This window comes from Phyllostomus hastatus, unplaced genomic scaffold (genome assembly GCF_019186645.2).
Source record: "Phyllostomus hastatus isolate PE091 unplaced genomic scaffold, TTU_PhHast_1.1 phas_contig_34, whole genome shotgun sequence".
Taxonomy (NCBI): domain Eukaryota; kingdom Metazoa; phylum Chordata; class Mammalia; order Chiroptera; family Phyllostomidae; genus Phyllostomus; species Phyllostomus hastatus.
Genome location: NW_025333857.1, coordinates 44,793,917 through 44,807,901, shown reverse-complemented (window position 1 = coordinate 44,807,901; position 13,985 = coordinate 44,793,917). Strand labels below are relative to the sequence as shown.

Below are 13,985 nucleotides of genomic sequence, written 5' to 3'. Positions count from 1 at the left end.
TCAGACTTTTTAGCCAGACTCTGAGTACATAGTTGTGAAAAAGAAGAGCTGGCTTCTGCCCCCGTGGAGCATCCAGCCTAGCCTTATAGTCTGGTGGTTTTTCTGCCTGCCTGAACTGCCCTCCTCTGGGAGATGTCTGAGTGGCTAATGGTGAATTCTGAGTAGCCTTTCCTCTTAGCAGTGAGCAATTTTCAGGTAGTTTTGCTTTTAAGTTAAAAAAGAATGTAATATAAGGGCAGGGGCAGAGTAATGCATTCTATTTAGTTACTCTACATTAAAAGTCAACAGTTTTCCCTATTGCAAAGATAAGTATTCCCTTTAAAGTGCCAGGCCTTGCAGATAGCTGAAAGAGGTCATGGGGGTATATCTGGTTTATTTTCCTTCTTTCTGTTTCTTCCCTCCCTCCCTCCCTTCCTTCTTTCCTTCCTTCCTTCTCTCTCTTTTATTTTTTCACTTGAAGGAAGATGGTTGTAATTTTTCATATTATTGAAGAATGAGAGGATGTGCAGTAAACATGTTTATTCTTGTCTTTTTGTAATATTTTGGAATGCTTCATCCATGAGATCCTGACCATTTCTTGAGGTCCTCTGTATACAGTTTGTTAATCAGAGTTTTTATTGCTAGAATTCTTTCTTAAGAAAAGAGAAAACAAAAGGAACTTAAATTGAGTGTATTTAAAAATAATCTGCTGATCTAGCACACTTAACACAGTGTGTCAGCCATTATTCTTTCTCTCATTCTGTTCTTACACAGGCAACCACATAACCCAGGGAAACTCCAAGGCTGTGGGTACACCTGCAACATGGAGTGAAGAATTAAGGAAGAATACTGCTGCACAGGTATGCAACTGAACTAAATGATTTTTAATATTCCTCCTAACTCAGAGACTCTTGATCTAGATAATTTAAATTTCTAAGTCATGTTTGTTTTCATTTGTTTGAATAATCCAGTTGATAATGTTTTGTTACCATGTTTTGATAATGATATATGAAGTCTGCTCGGAAAAAGTCTAGCCATTGTTAATATAATGAGAATGGTTTGTGTGACGTTAATATAACCTGGCAGCCAAGGAGAGTGGACTGGAATGTACATGCATGAACAATGACGACTTCACTGTAGTAGTCAGTGGGAGTGGTAGATGCCATTGTGTGAGCATGTGTACTGTGTGGCTGTTACATTTGAGATGACTGAGTAGAGCAACAAATCTGCATCAAACTTTGTGTTAAACTTGAGCATTCCTCTGTAGAAACTATTTGGATGGTTCATAAGATCACAGCTATGGGCAACTGGTGACTGGCAGCTTCATCATGACAATGTGCCCACACATATCACGTCTCGTGCAGAGTTCTTTTGATGAAACATCAAATCACCCAGATGACTGAGCCCTACTACAGCCTAGATTTGGCACCCTGTGCCTTCTGGCTTTTCCCAAAATTAAAATCACCTTTGAAAGGGAAGCGATTTCACACCATTGACGAGACTCAGGAAAATACAACAGGGCAGCTGATGGCAACTGGGAGAACTGTGTGAGGTCCCAAGGTGCCTACTTTGAAGGGGACTGAGGCATCATTGTCCTATGTACAGTGTCCTTGTATCTTGTATCTTCTTCAATAAATGTTTCTATTTTTCATATTACATGGCTGGATACCTTCTGGATAGATCTCGTGCATCATTATTTTCTAGATAATTATTTTAATTCTTTTTTACCTTACATTGCTGTCAAATATCTTCTAACTTAAATTTGATATTCCATCTGAATTTTCTTTTCTGAACACAAATGCTGATGTAGATATGAATTGCTCTGCCCCATGATCTTTTTGTCAGGAAAAAAAATTGATAAGGGAAACTCTGGTGGCAATAACTTCAATTTGTTGTAAACAATTTCTATGGTGTCCCATAAACCCATGCAATGACATAAAAATGTATTCTGCAAGATTATTTTCAGCATCTTCTTGTACTTGTTAACAACTTAATTTTGTTTTAACAATTGCTACATTGTGAATAAACTCTAAAATATCCTCAATAAACAAAGCACAAAAGAAAAACTCAACTCAAGCAGTGACCCTTGTGCAAGGTCTCCTCTAATGCAGTGGACTGATTTATAAACCCTCTGGAATGGCCACATCACCTGGTGGACACATCTCTGTCATAGCATTTACGTAAATCTGTGTTTGTATGTACATTATAAATATTGATGGTGATATCTTCTCCCAGAAAGGGTTCATAGCCATTTCCTAAGATATAAGAAAAAACCCCAAAACAAAAATCACACATACACACACACAATGCAAGATGTCATAAGTTAAAAGGGCAGAGAATGAAGAACTGAAGCCAGAGACAAAGCTAAAAATGAGTATAGGAATGGCCTTCACAATTGCTGCAGCTGGGACATGAATTTGTCCCTAATCTGACAGCCTCACTGGTCCCACAATTCATGATATCCATAGATAAAAAACAAACCTGTTACTCTGGAGAAGTAAAACTATTCCCAGAACTGAGGTCAAATTGGACTGTCTCCCAGGGATACTCATACAGAAAACAGTGTGTTATCACGTGAGCAGCAGTGTCCTTGACAGCATTCCTGACCGGGTGGCCACTTCACAAGGCTGCCTCTTACAGCCTGATGGCAACACACCAGAAAGCAAGTCCATGGGTGGAAGCAACACTTGGGTGGTGGAGCACTGTCGCAGTGATCACGGCTCCATGGTGTTTTATCTCCTGCGCCTACCACAGTTACTGGCATATAGCAGGTGTCAAGACGTATTTTTTGAGTGAATGTCAAATGGAGAAGACCAGTGCAAAGACTCCTTAGAAAGATCCCCCGATTACCAAGAGCTAACACCCTGCTCCCCAACTCTGCAGTCCTTTTGTAGCTATCAAGAAATACAGTTATGAAATAGTTCTTCTACTGTTGGGTTAAACTGCCATTTCAATATTTTAATGCTAAATTTCTCATGTCGTCTCCAAATATGGGAGTGAGACTAGGGAATTTGTATGTGCGTGTTCATACTTGGTGGTGGTGGAGGTGTTGGGTCAGGAAAGTATGTCCTCATCAAATTGGGAAACCAGTTTGCAGGTCACCCAGGGAGTACTGTTGGCTTAGATACAAACTCCCACATCTGGCTGTCCTTCACAGCAGAGGCAGGGTTGGTCATGGTGCTACAGTGGGCCTTTGGCCATGAGTCTGTGCAATGGGAAGACCCAGTCACACGGCATAGTAGCACCAGCATTAAAAGAGACTCAGTGCTGAGCTAGCAGCTATTGACTCAGGGCTTTCAACAGTCCTGCAGGGGAACTGGGGTGAGTTGAGGTCACAGGTTAGGGTTTAGTCATTTTAGCTGCAGAGTTAGAGGCTTGGGATAGGGCTTGGCATAAGGGTCTTTCTTCCTGGTGGGTGTCATCGCCTCTCAGTTCTGACTGTTATCTTCCTGTTGTTATTGGTATTGTGGAGGTATTTCAGAGCAGGAACTTGGTCCCTGTGTGCAGCTTTCTTTTTGCATAGTCACAATGATGTCTATATCGTGATGAAGATGTACATCTTCTGTAGTGTAACTTTACCTTGTTCACACTTCAACAGCAATGGCTCTGTCAGAGCTAGGACAGTAAACTGGGAGAGAGTCTAGTGGTTAATAATGTGGGCTTTTGCCCTTGCTGGTGTGGCTCAGTGAATTGAGTGCTGGTCTGGAAACCAGGGAGTCACCGGTTCTGTTCCCAGTCAGGGCACATGCCTAGGTTACAGGCCAGGTCCCCTGTGGAGGATGTGCGAGAGGCAACCAGTTGATGTATCTCTCATACATTGATGTCTCTGTCTCTGTCTCTTCCCATCTCTCGAAAAATAAATAAATAAAATCTTTATATATATAAAAAAGAATATGGGTTTTGATGGAGGCCTGCACAGGTCCCAGCCTGTCCAGGGCTTGGGTTGCACTCTGTCTCATAAAGCAGAAGGGTTGTCTTCTGGGAAGACAGGATCATCTTCTCTGAAAAACCCTCCTGCAGAGTTGGCTTTAGCATCTTTTAGGAATAGGAAGGCGAGGACTGAGGACTCATGAATTTGGTTTTCATTTGACGTAGAGGGAGAAGGCAGTGGTTATAACCAGAAAATTCAGTGTGAGTTTCCTATAGAACCCATCACTATTAATCCAGTCTGGGCTCCATGACAGTTGTAGAAGTGGATTCCTTAATAATAAAATAGTAATAATACAGTTAAAAAAAAAGGAATATGGATCCTGGAAACTGATTCCCTGGGTTTAAGTCCTGGCCCTGCAACAAGCAAGTTACTTATCCTTTGTGTGCCTCAGTTTTCTCATCTGTAAGAAGGGATAATAGCCCTGGCTAGTGTGGCTCAGTGGATTGAGTGCTGACCTGTGAACCAAAGGGTCGCTGGTTCAATTCCCAGTCAGGGTATATGCCTGGGTTGCAGGCCAGGTCCCCAGTAGGGGGCATGTGAGAGGCAACCACATATTGATGTTTCTCTCCCTCTCTTTCTCCCTCCTATCCCCTCTCTAAAAAAAAATAAATAAAATCTTAAAAAAAAAATAAGTCAGCTTTCTTATTAGGGAAGTTGACCTTTGGCCCAAAGTTCAGACATTTCAGTGTTAAGAATGCCTTAAAAAAAATAGAAAAGAGAATGTTCTGGTTATCTAATGCTTTGTGACAAACTGCCCCCAGAATTGGTAGCTTAAAGTAACAACAGTCATTTATTTGCCCAAATTTCTGCAGGTAGCACAAAGCTTAGCAGGAATAGCTCACCTTGGTTCTGTGTGGTGATTGCTGGGATGTCTTGAGTAGGGCCAGAGAATCCTTCCAAGCTGGCTCACTCACATGTTGTCTGATGGCTGACAGCTCAGCTGGGGATGTTGGCCAGGGCCCGGTTCTCCTTCATGTGATCTCTTCACGTGGCTGAGTTGGGCTTCTACCAACACTGCAGCTGGGTTCTGAAGAGGATCACCCCAAGGAGACAGGCCACAATGTGTAAGCACCTATTAAAGCTAAAGCTCTGTTCACATCCTGCTTGTTAAGCCAAAACCAGTTAGTCTCTTGGCCAAGCCCAGAGTGGCAGGGGACTATACAAGAGTGGGAATTCTGAGGTGAGAATTGATAGGTTCTGGTAAAGTAATAGACTACCACAGAGAGAAAGGCTAAATTTACATTTCCTCTTTTTTAATCAAAGGATTAATTAATGTACTATTATACATTTTAACAATCTGTTTATTATTTATTTATATTTTTCCCTCCACAGAACCACCCCCATGCTGAGGTTATTTGGAGTGGGTCACAACCTGGGCCTGGAGTCTGCAATCTGAGGCACCCTTCTCTCATTTTGTGGCTGAGGTATGAGCATGGTCCAGGCAGAACTGGTGTGTGCTTTTGGATACTTCGGAAGGGGGAGCTAGGCACACCCATAAAGGAGGTCACACCTAGGAGGGCAGGCCGGAAGACAAATTATCTGGTTAAAGGCACTTTTATCTCACTAGGGGGCTGGCAGTTGGCTGGGAGTGTTTGTAAGGTTAGAGAGGAGCCATTTGATGGAAGTGTTATATGCGGGTTGCAGAGAGAAACGAAGGGAGCTCACCTACACTTGGCCATCTGCAGGTTCAGTAGCAGCTGCTGTACCCCTTGGCTGCCTCAAGGGGAAGGTGACATAGGCATCAAATTGGAAGAGGTATGCAGTGATTAGGCCCATCACCCCTGTGGTGATTTTGGAGTGGTTTCCTCTCTCAACGCGGACAACAATGGAGATGATCCAGCAGAGGATGGTCTGCTATGAGGGTTTGGAAGAAATCACTCCAAGGCCAGTTGAGGATCTCATTTTCTGAAAAAAGATTTTATTTTATTTTCACAGCAAGGGCAAGGGAGGAAGAGAGGGAGAGGAGCATTGATGTGGGACAGAAACATAGATCAGTTGCTTCTCGTATGCACCCCAACCTGGGACTAAATCCGCAGCCCAGACATGTGTCTGACTGGGATTTGAACTGGCAGCCTTTCAATCTGCAGGTTGATACTCAGCCCACTGAGCCACACCCGTCAGGGCCCACTTGATAGTCTTTATCTTGGTGTTCAGGTCTCACATGTAGATGACAAGACAGCAGCAAGAATCATCTCAACCACTGACAGAGAAGTATGCTGATGTGGAGGTGATGAAATAGAGCAGAATCAACAGGCACGCTATCTCAGCAAACAGCAGAATTCCCCAGAGGGTGCGTGTGAAGTTGGTGTAGGCAGCCCAAGCAGCCAGGGGTGAGGAACACTTGAAATCTGCCATGGCATGGGCCAGATTCTCTAGGAGCATAGATGATCCTTACTTTCTAAATCCATATTTTCTAATTTTTAATTTTTTTTCTCCTCAATTGCATATACCATATTCCCTATCTCTAAGATGTCAGGAGAAGTCACATAGATGGGAAGTAAGGTTTCTTCTGTATCAAAAGCCCTTTGGAGAGTGATTAAAAACTTTTGTTACAGGCCATATAATTTAGTGTGTTATAATTCTATGTAAGTAAGTAGACACTTTTCTCTGGCTGAAAGTGTGTGAAGAAAGAAAGCATAAATGTAATTAACTTATTTTGACATACAGAGCTGGAGTTTTGCTAGTGAAAGAGTGACAAGGTAGGAGGGTCCCAGGGTTATCTGAATAGTGTAAAAGCATACACATACACATTTTTTGTCCAGAGGAGGCAAGCCGTGGGGCATGCAAAAAGACAGTGGGAGACAGAACAGATTGGCAGGAAGGATACTGACAGGTTCAGGAGAGTAGAATAGGTCACAGGAAAGTCCGTGCAAGGTGAATGTACGCTGGAGCTGTGCTTGTCAGACTGAAAATTCTGTAAAGGGAGGGGCTGTGTCCAGCTTGTTGATTTCAACACCAAACTCACTGTCTAATAGACAGGAGGCACTCTTAAGTGGTAGTTAAATGGATACAGACACTAAGGTAGGAAGAAATTGCAGTTCTCTCTAAGTAAATAAATAGAATGACTGTTTGGAAAATATGTTACTTTGGTTGGAGGTCTCAGGGCTTAAAAAAAAGGTCACTCCTTTGATTAAAATCCTTTGATGTTTTCCCACCTCATGCTCAAGAAAGGCCAACAATATGCAAAATGTCTGCATCACTTTTTAAATTTACAGACTTAAATATCCCATTTACTAATTAATAAACCTTAATAGAACCAGTCATTTTTTTCCAGAAGCAGACACTGAGGCAAAGATTTGAGTGCCAGTCATTTGTTTAGGAGATGATCCCAAGAAGTGCCAGTCAGGTGTGGAGAAGTGAGTCAGGGATGGGAAGGAAGCCAGTGTGCAGGTTACCACTCTGGGCAACCGGGGCTCTTGCTGGAGACCCTCTGGGAGACAGTGTAGTACATGCTTCAAAGTTGTTCACCCCAGGGCTGCGGAAACAAGCTTACCCATCTACTTGTTCATAACATTTCACTACTGCTCCCAGCGTGTAAAGTCCCTCACTTCTGGCTTGTACGCAGTAAGAGAAGGCCCTTGGGGCCAGAGGAAGCTACAGGCAGAGTTGCAGGTGTTTGCAGTGAAGTTCTTGGATACATGAAACATGCAACTAATTTATAGCTCATTAGGTTCTGGTCTTATCCGTATTAAGTGACTTTTATTATTTGGCATCTGACCTAGGTCTGCCTACAAAGAAGAATGTCTTGCACTCTTTGAAACTGCCTCCAAAATAGCTTCTGAATCAGTCCACCTCCTGTCCAACCTCCTTTGTTCTACATCAGTAAACTCTTTTAACTGTTCTCGGTCTTTGTGTTTTGTCCTCCCCCAAATCCCTTCTTTCTCACAGAGCCACAGTTATCTTCATAACATTAAAATTGAATAATGTGTTCCTTGGTTAACTCTTCAGGGATTTTTCATTAAATGTAGCATGACCACACATACAATTTCAAAGTGGTTTACTATCTGAGCCTTGCTCAGATCTCACCGTTTTCATTTCACTACGTACTCTTCAGCTCCAATTTTTCAGACCAACTGAAAGAATATGTTAAAGGCCCTGCTGTAGAGCTTTTGTATATTCCCTTTTCTCAGCCTAGATAAGACCTGGGATATTCTACCACTAAGTATTCACTTTGTTTCCTTTTCATCTTTCTGCACTGTGTTTATTTTCCTTTCCTCAGATAGGTCTTTGCCAATACTTCTCTAAACTCCCTCCCATGCTATCCCCCGCAAACAAACAAAAAACCACAAAATTTCCGAGCTATACTCTATCCCAGAATTTTGCACTCTTGTTTCAGAGTAAATCTGTGGAACAGACTATTGCAGCCTCCCCAGGTTGGTACTCTGGCTCTAACTGCCTTTCCTTTAGACCAGAAGCCTCAAAGTTCAAAGAAAAGAAGGGCCTTAAGGGAGACAAGCAGGTTATATAAATGAGTGGGTGGAGACAGTAGCAAACTAGAGAGCACCTAGCAACCACTCACAATTCCAGCTATTTGTCACCAGAATTTGCTGAATTGATTGATTATTTTCCCCCTGCAGACCAAGAATCCTAATTTTCATGAGAGAACTTTGAATTTTTAACTGTTGGAATTAAAAAAACAACAACAAATGCCCGCCCCCCTCCCCCCTCCCCTGCCATAAGCAGAACAGCCAGAACTATTTTGAAAAAGGGAGAAGTGGGAGGTCTCATCCTTCCTGGTTTCAAAAGTTATTGCAGAGCTACAGTAATCAAATCAGGGTGGTTCTGGCATAAAGACAGAAACAATGAGCAATGTAATAGAACAAAGAACCCAGAAATAAACCCAGTCAGATGATTTTCAAGGATTCCAAGGGAAAAAACCCTCAAAAGGCCTGAGTTGGCCAACAAAAGAAGTTTATCATGGTGTACAGTTTGAAGCCTTTGTCTTCCATCAGTGAATCTCAGATTCACTTGGGCATGCATCAGGATAGCCTAAAACAGGTTGCTGGGATCCACCCCCAGATTTCTGAATCAGTAAGGTGGGGGTGAAGCCTGAGAATTTGCATTCCTAACAAGTTCCCAGGTGTGAGGCAACTGCTACAGATCCGACATGGGTCTACATTAGATAATACTACAGACTACTCTCTTTATTTCTGTTATCTGTGATAAATCTTTGGTTTTGGAGTCTGTGAAAGTCTAGTGTCTGCCATGTCCTTAGCGATGCATTGTGCCATGTCCCTCTGCTTCTCTGGCCAATAGTATGTTGTACCAGGGGTGTACAACCTTCTGGTGTCTCTGGGCCACACTGGAAGAAGAAAATTTGTCTTGGGCCACACACTGAATATACAGACACTCATGAAAACTGATGAAGAAAAAAAATGTTTTAAGTAAATTTACAATTTTGTGTTGGGCTGCATTCATAGCCATCCTGGGTGGCATGTGGCTCGTGGGCTTTGAGTTGGACACCCCTGCATGTACACAAAGGGCTAGACCTAATAGGCTTGGCATGGAAATTCTGCCCAATTTTGCACAATATCTGGTGAATAATCCAATTAGAATAATTCCATCCAACTTTAAATGCAAGACACAGGAAGGCAGGTCAGGTAGAAGCAGAGACTAAAAGAAGCTTAATTCTGATGGAACAACGAAACTAGTTAAGTCCACAGAGTTGCCTCTTTTTATCTTGAGCAGTATGAACCACATTGCACCACCGTGAGGCCCGTGAGGCCCATGTGGCTGCTGAGGTGCTTCCTGTGCTTCCCCACTTCCTGGTGTGACCCTAATGTAAACTTGCATTTCTCTGCTGACAGACAAGTCTCTCTTCCGTGTTTCCTGGAAGATTCTCCCACCCTCTGTTTTGATAGCTCTGGTATCTTCATAACACTGAGTTTCTGCTTTTCTATGGAAGGAAACAATATTCCATTTTGATCAAGAAGTGTGATTCCTTAAGGATGAGTTTCTTTTGAGTTTAAGAAAAAGTATGAACTGCGCCTTCATCCATAAGAGGAATTTCTCTATCTGCCAAAATGCCTTCTAGTGATTGCAATACATGACTCTGAGGGAACATCCTGGGATTGCTACAAAAATCTGGAAACAGCTTATCCCAGCATGTAGCTTGTCTCTTCCTTGATTGACCCCACCCCCCCAGCCAGTTCATTTAGTGGACAGCATTAAAAAAAGTCCTAGCAGGTTTCTTTACCTCTAGCCTCACCAGTCCTTTCTGCCCTGAAAAAGGAGAAAGCAGACTGTAGTTCTGAAAGGGGGCGGGGAAAAATGCTACAAACAGGTACTGTCTACAATGGAAAACTGGGCCTTACTAAAGGTAGTGGGTTCCTTACCAGGGAACTGTCAACAGGCTGCACTGCTGCCTAGAAATGGCCACAGAGGGGATAGCTGCCTCAGGTGTCTCCCAACTCAGGACTGAGAGGCAGTGACAGGAGAGCAGCCTTCGTGTAGACAGATGCTGAGACAGCTCCCAGGAGCCACACTGGGTCGTGTCCTGCTGAGGGACCGATTGGGGTGGGCGTTTACGATCCGGGCATTGGGCGAGACTCAGCCAATCTTAGGACAGGCAGTGGTGACGCGATGGTTCCCGCCAGTTTGGCGACGTCATTCCACAGCGCCGGAAGTGGTGCGGGGCGGAGACAAAACGTGAAGTTGTCTACTCTTGGAGGTAAGGCAGTTCGGGCCTACCTCCGGTGCGGGCCGTGTAGAAGTGACGGTCGTGGGCCTGAGCCCAGGTTCGTTCCTGTCTGTGAGTGACGCGCCTTGAATAACACCATCATGGCTTTTTCCCCGGCAGGCGCTGCTCTGGCCTCGGGCTGCAGGGCTCTCGGCTACCCACTTTCCTACCGCTCCCGCGGGCCACGTGTTGGCGGCGCTCACATTGGTCTCCGCCTCACTTCGCGTTCTTCACCCGTGACCCCGACACCAATACCTACCTTGGTCGCGACTCAAACAGACGAAAGATTAGAGAGTGAACACTGTCCAACCCATGGGGGCGGCTCAGCCTGCCAGGAAGGACATTGTTTCTTTGAGAAACGTTCCCTGAAAGGAACTCGAGGGCCCTTCACAGCGTCCTCAACAGGCTGTACGGAAAGGCCCGAAGAAGCAAGTCTGTTCTCCCGCAGACCAGGGATCCAAAACAGTGATATAATTTCCACTTGGAATTAATGTGGCCCAGGTTTGCAGCCTTCTTGTAGTTTGACTTAACGTTGGAGATCGTTAGGACACTTGGGACAAGACTGTGCATATGGGGAAACACTACGGTTTTGTACGTTTTCACCGTAGTTGCACAGTCTGCTGTGGGATGGTTTTTAGCTCCCGCTCTCATCCTACCTTTACTGTTAACGAGAGTGGTAAGAGTTTGGAATGCTTACATTTTCCCGGACACTGATCTTTACATACTTCCTCATTTAGCCCTTGTAGTGTAGAGAGTTGTTAATACTGTTTTACAGCCGAAGAAGTAAAGGCTTAGATTAAATAACTGGCCTCAGGTCACACAGTGAGTAGGTGGTGGAGCCACAGTTTGAACTCAAGCATTTGGACTTCAGAGCCCTGGGCGTTATCCACTTTTCTATATTGATTATTCACCTGTTCCTTAGGCTCCCATACACTTCACTTCATTGTTATCTACTATTTTATGGGGAAAATTGAAGGCATCAGATGTGCTTTTCCTGAAATTTCTGCCTCCCCTTTAACGAAGCCGTCTAGGTTTACACCCACCTTTACCTTAAGATAAGTTGTATATTCTGATCAAAGCAAATCTCCATCTGTGTTTCTGAGCTTTGTTTTATACTCTCACCTATGAGACTTTGTTTTCATTTGTCTTTTCTGCCCCTGTTACAGTCATGTATAAACAAGGTCAGATTTCTCAGATTTCTGGCCATCCTTCACCCCCACTCCCACCTGTAAGCCAGAAAGAAAAGAGAAAGTTCTTTGTGGTCATCTTCCATTAGCTGCCATCCAGCAACTCTTCCCGTTCTTACCCAAGGCGTTTTAAAGCATATTCTAAATTCTGTTTCCATTTATTCACCTCCCATTTCCTTCTGCAGTCTAGCTTTTAGACCTGTTATTCCCCTGAAATTTTACTCTAAGGTAACCAGTGGTTACTTCTCAAACCAGACAGACATTTTAAAATCGTTACTGGATCCCTTTGCCGCTTTTGAAACTTTGATGCCTCTCACTTCCTTCTCCTTTGCTTTCCAGGATAATGCACTCAGCTGATTTGTTCAGTGAACATTTATTGTAATACAGATGAATAAGACAAAGTGCCTTTCCTTAAGGAGCTTATATTTCAGCTGTTTCTCCAGGTTCCTCTCACACCAGTCATTTCTCCTGTGATTAGTTTCTATCCTCTCCTAAAATATTGGGTGTTTCCAATGCTTGTGGCTTTGGCCCACTGTTCTTTTCATTCTGTACACACTGCTCAGTGAGCACATCACCTGGCTTGGTTTTAACTCCCTACATGCTCTCAAATAGGAATTGTCATCTAAGACCCCTTTTCTGAGTTTCACCCTCACCTCTGACTACCCTGCCAGACGGCTCTGCGTGTAAGTCCACAGGCAGTTCAAATTCAGAGGCCCAAAACCGAACTCAGTATCTTCCCTGAACTTATTCTGTCACATTCATCACTAAATCCCGGTGATTTCACTCCCTAAATGTTTCTCAAATCTGTGCCCTCTGCTTTGTCTCTACTATTGTCCTACTTTAGGCTAATCATCTCTTACCTGGAACATGGGCTTCTAACTGATTTCCCTGTCTCTAGTTCTTTCCCCACATAACCATTCTCCAGACTACCTACCTCCTCCCCTAAAAGATCTTTGAAAACATCTGTGTCAGAGTCCTGCTTAATAATCTTTAAAGAGCTGTTCTTTCATCTGATCTTTTCTCTCATTCGTTCAGTAAGTATTTATTGTTTACTGAATTGCAAAATCCATTGGAACTTCTAAAATTTGAGCTACTCAGCCACTCACCCAGGGCTCTGCTTCATTTGGACCTTTTTACATCTCCAGCCTCTTTTCTGCCTCATACTTTAGATTGCAGCAACATTGAACTGCTTCTTCATATGCACAGTGCTGTTTCTTTGTGTATTTGCCTTTGCTGTTCCCTTTTATTGGAATCTTCTCCTTGATTTCTTTCTTCACTTTCTCCTTTTTACCTAATTAGGCTGCTCCCTCTTACCTAATTAACCTGGTTTATATTCAATATATAGGACTCATTTTTAGGACCACCTCCTATAGGAAATTTTAGGAAATTTTTCTTGACACCTCCTTTTTCCAAGTCTAGGTTGGGTACTTCACCTTTGTGCTCCCATGAAACCCTTTTGATGGCAAGTATGTTGTATTATACTTGTATCATACAATGCAAATAAGATGTATTATGTCTTTGCTCCTAGCACCAGAATGGCACAAGGAACATACTGGGCATGAAGTAATTTTTTTTTTATCCTTACCTGAGGATATGTTTATAGATTTGAGAGAGAGAGGAGGGGAGAGAGAAACATTGATCAGTTGCCTCCCATATGCACCCTGACTGGGAATCAAGCCCACAGCCTAGGTATATGCCCTGACTGGGGATTGAACCCGTATGGGACCATGCTGCAATGAACTGAGCCACCCGGCCAGGGTATGGGCATGCTGTAACTTTGACAGAATGATCAAATGAGTGAAAACAAAAGGTACCAGTATACAGTGTAGTGATTAAGAACCTGTTCTTTGGCATTATTTCAAATCCCAGCTCTGGCACACATTGGCTGTGTGACTTGAACACATTACTTATCTTCTCTAAGCCTTACATTTTTTCTTAAAATGAGAGTTGTTGTGAAGATTAAATGAGATGATATAAGCAAGACATTTAGCAAGTACCTAGCACATGATACACACTTGATAAAAGTATGCTGAACACCAGGGGATTCAGAAGTATAAGGCCAGGCCTGACCCAGGGCAGTGATCTCCAGAGAGCCTTCCTCTGAGTTTTCTGGACATGGATGCAGTCTGTATTCAAGGAGATTTTATTCTCATCTGGAGAGTAGAATTACATCCACATACAAGTTTTAGAGAATTGTGAAGGTAAATGG

At 43.3% G+C, this 13,985-nt stretch overlaps 1 protein-coding gene across 9 annotated transcripts in view; it reads left to right on the top strand.

The window, feature by feature from the left end:
- APTX (aprataxin) overlaps nucleotides 1–13,985 on the top strand; it is a 38,197-nt gene that overhangs the window by 11,072 nt on the left and 13,140 nt on the right. For 2 of the 9 annotated variants that reach the window (XM_045840924.1, XM_045840927.1), the window contains 2 exons: nucleotides 754–839; nucleotides 5,243–5,334. Coding sequence is in view for 2 of the 9 variants with exons in the window: in XM_045840932.1 (XP_045696888.1) it covers nucleotides 11,080–11,090 (11 nt within the window). In the remaining 7 variants the exon portion in view is untranslated. Of the gene's footprint in view, nucleotides 1–753; nucleotides 840–4,956; nucleotides 4,975–5,082; nucleotides 5,091–5,242; nucleotides 5,335–10,521; nucleotides 10,662–10,739; nucleotides 11,091–13,985 lie in introns of those variants that run through there. The other 7 variants (XM_045840929.1, XM_045840931.1, XM_045840926.1 and 4 more) reach the window with 7 other exon arrangements.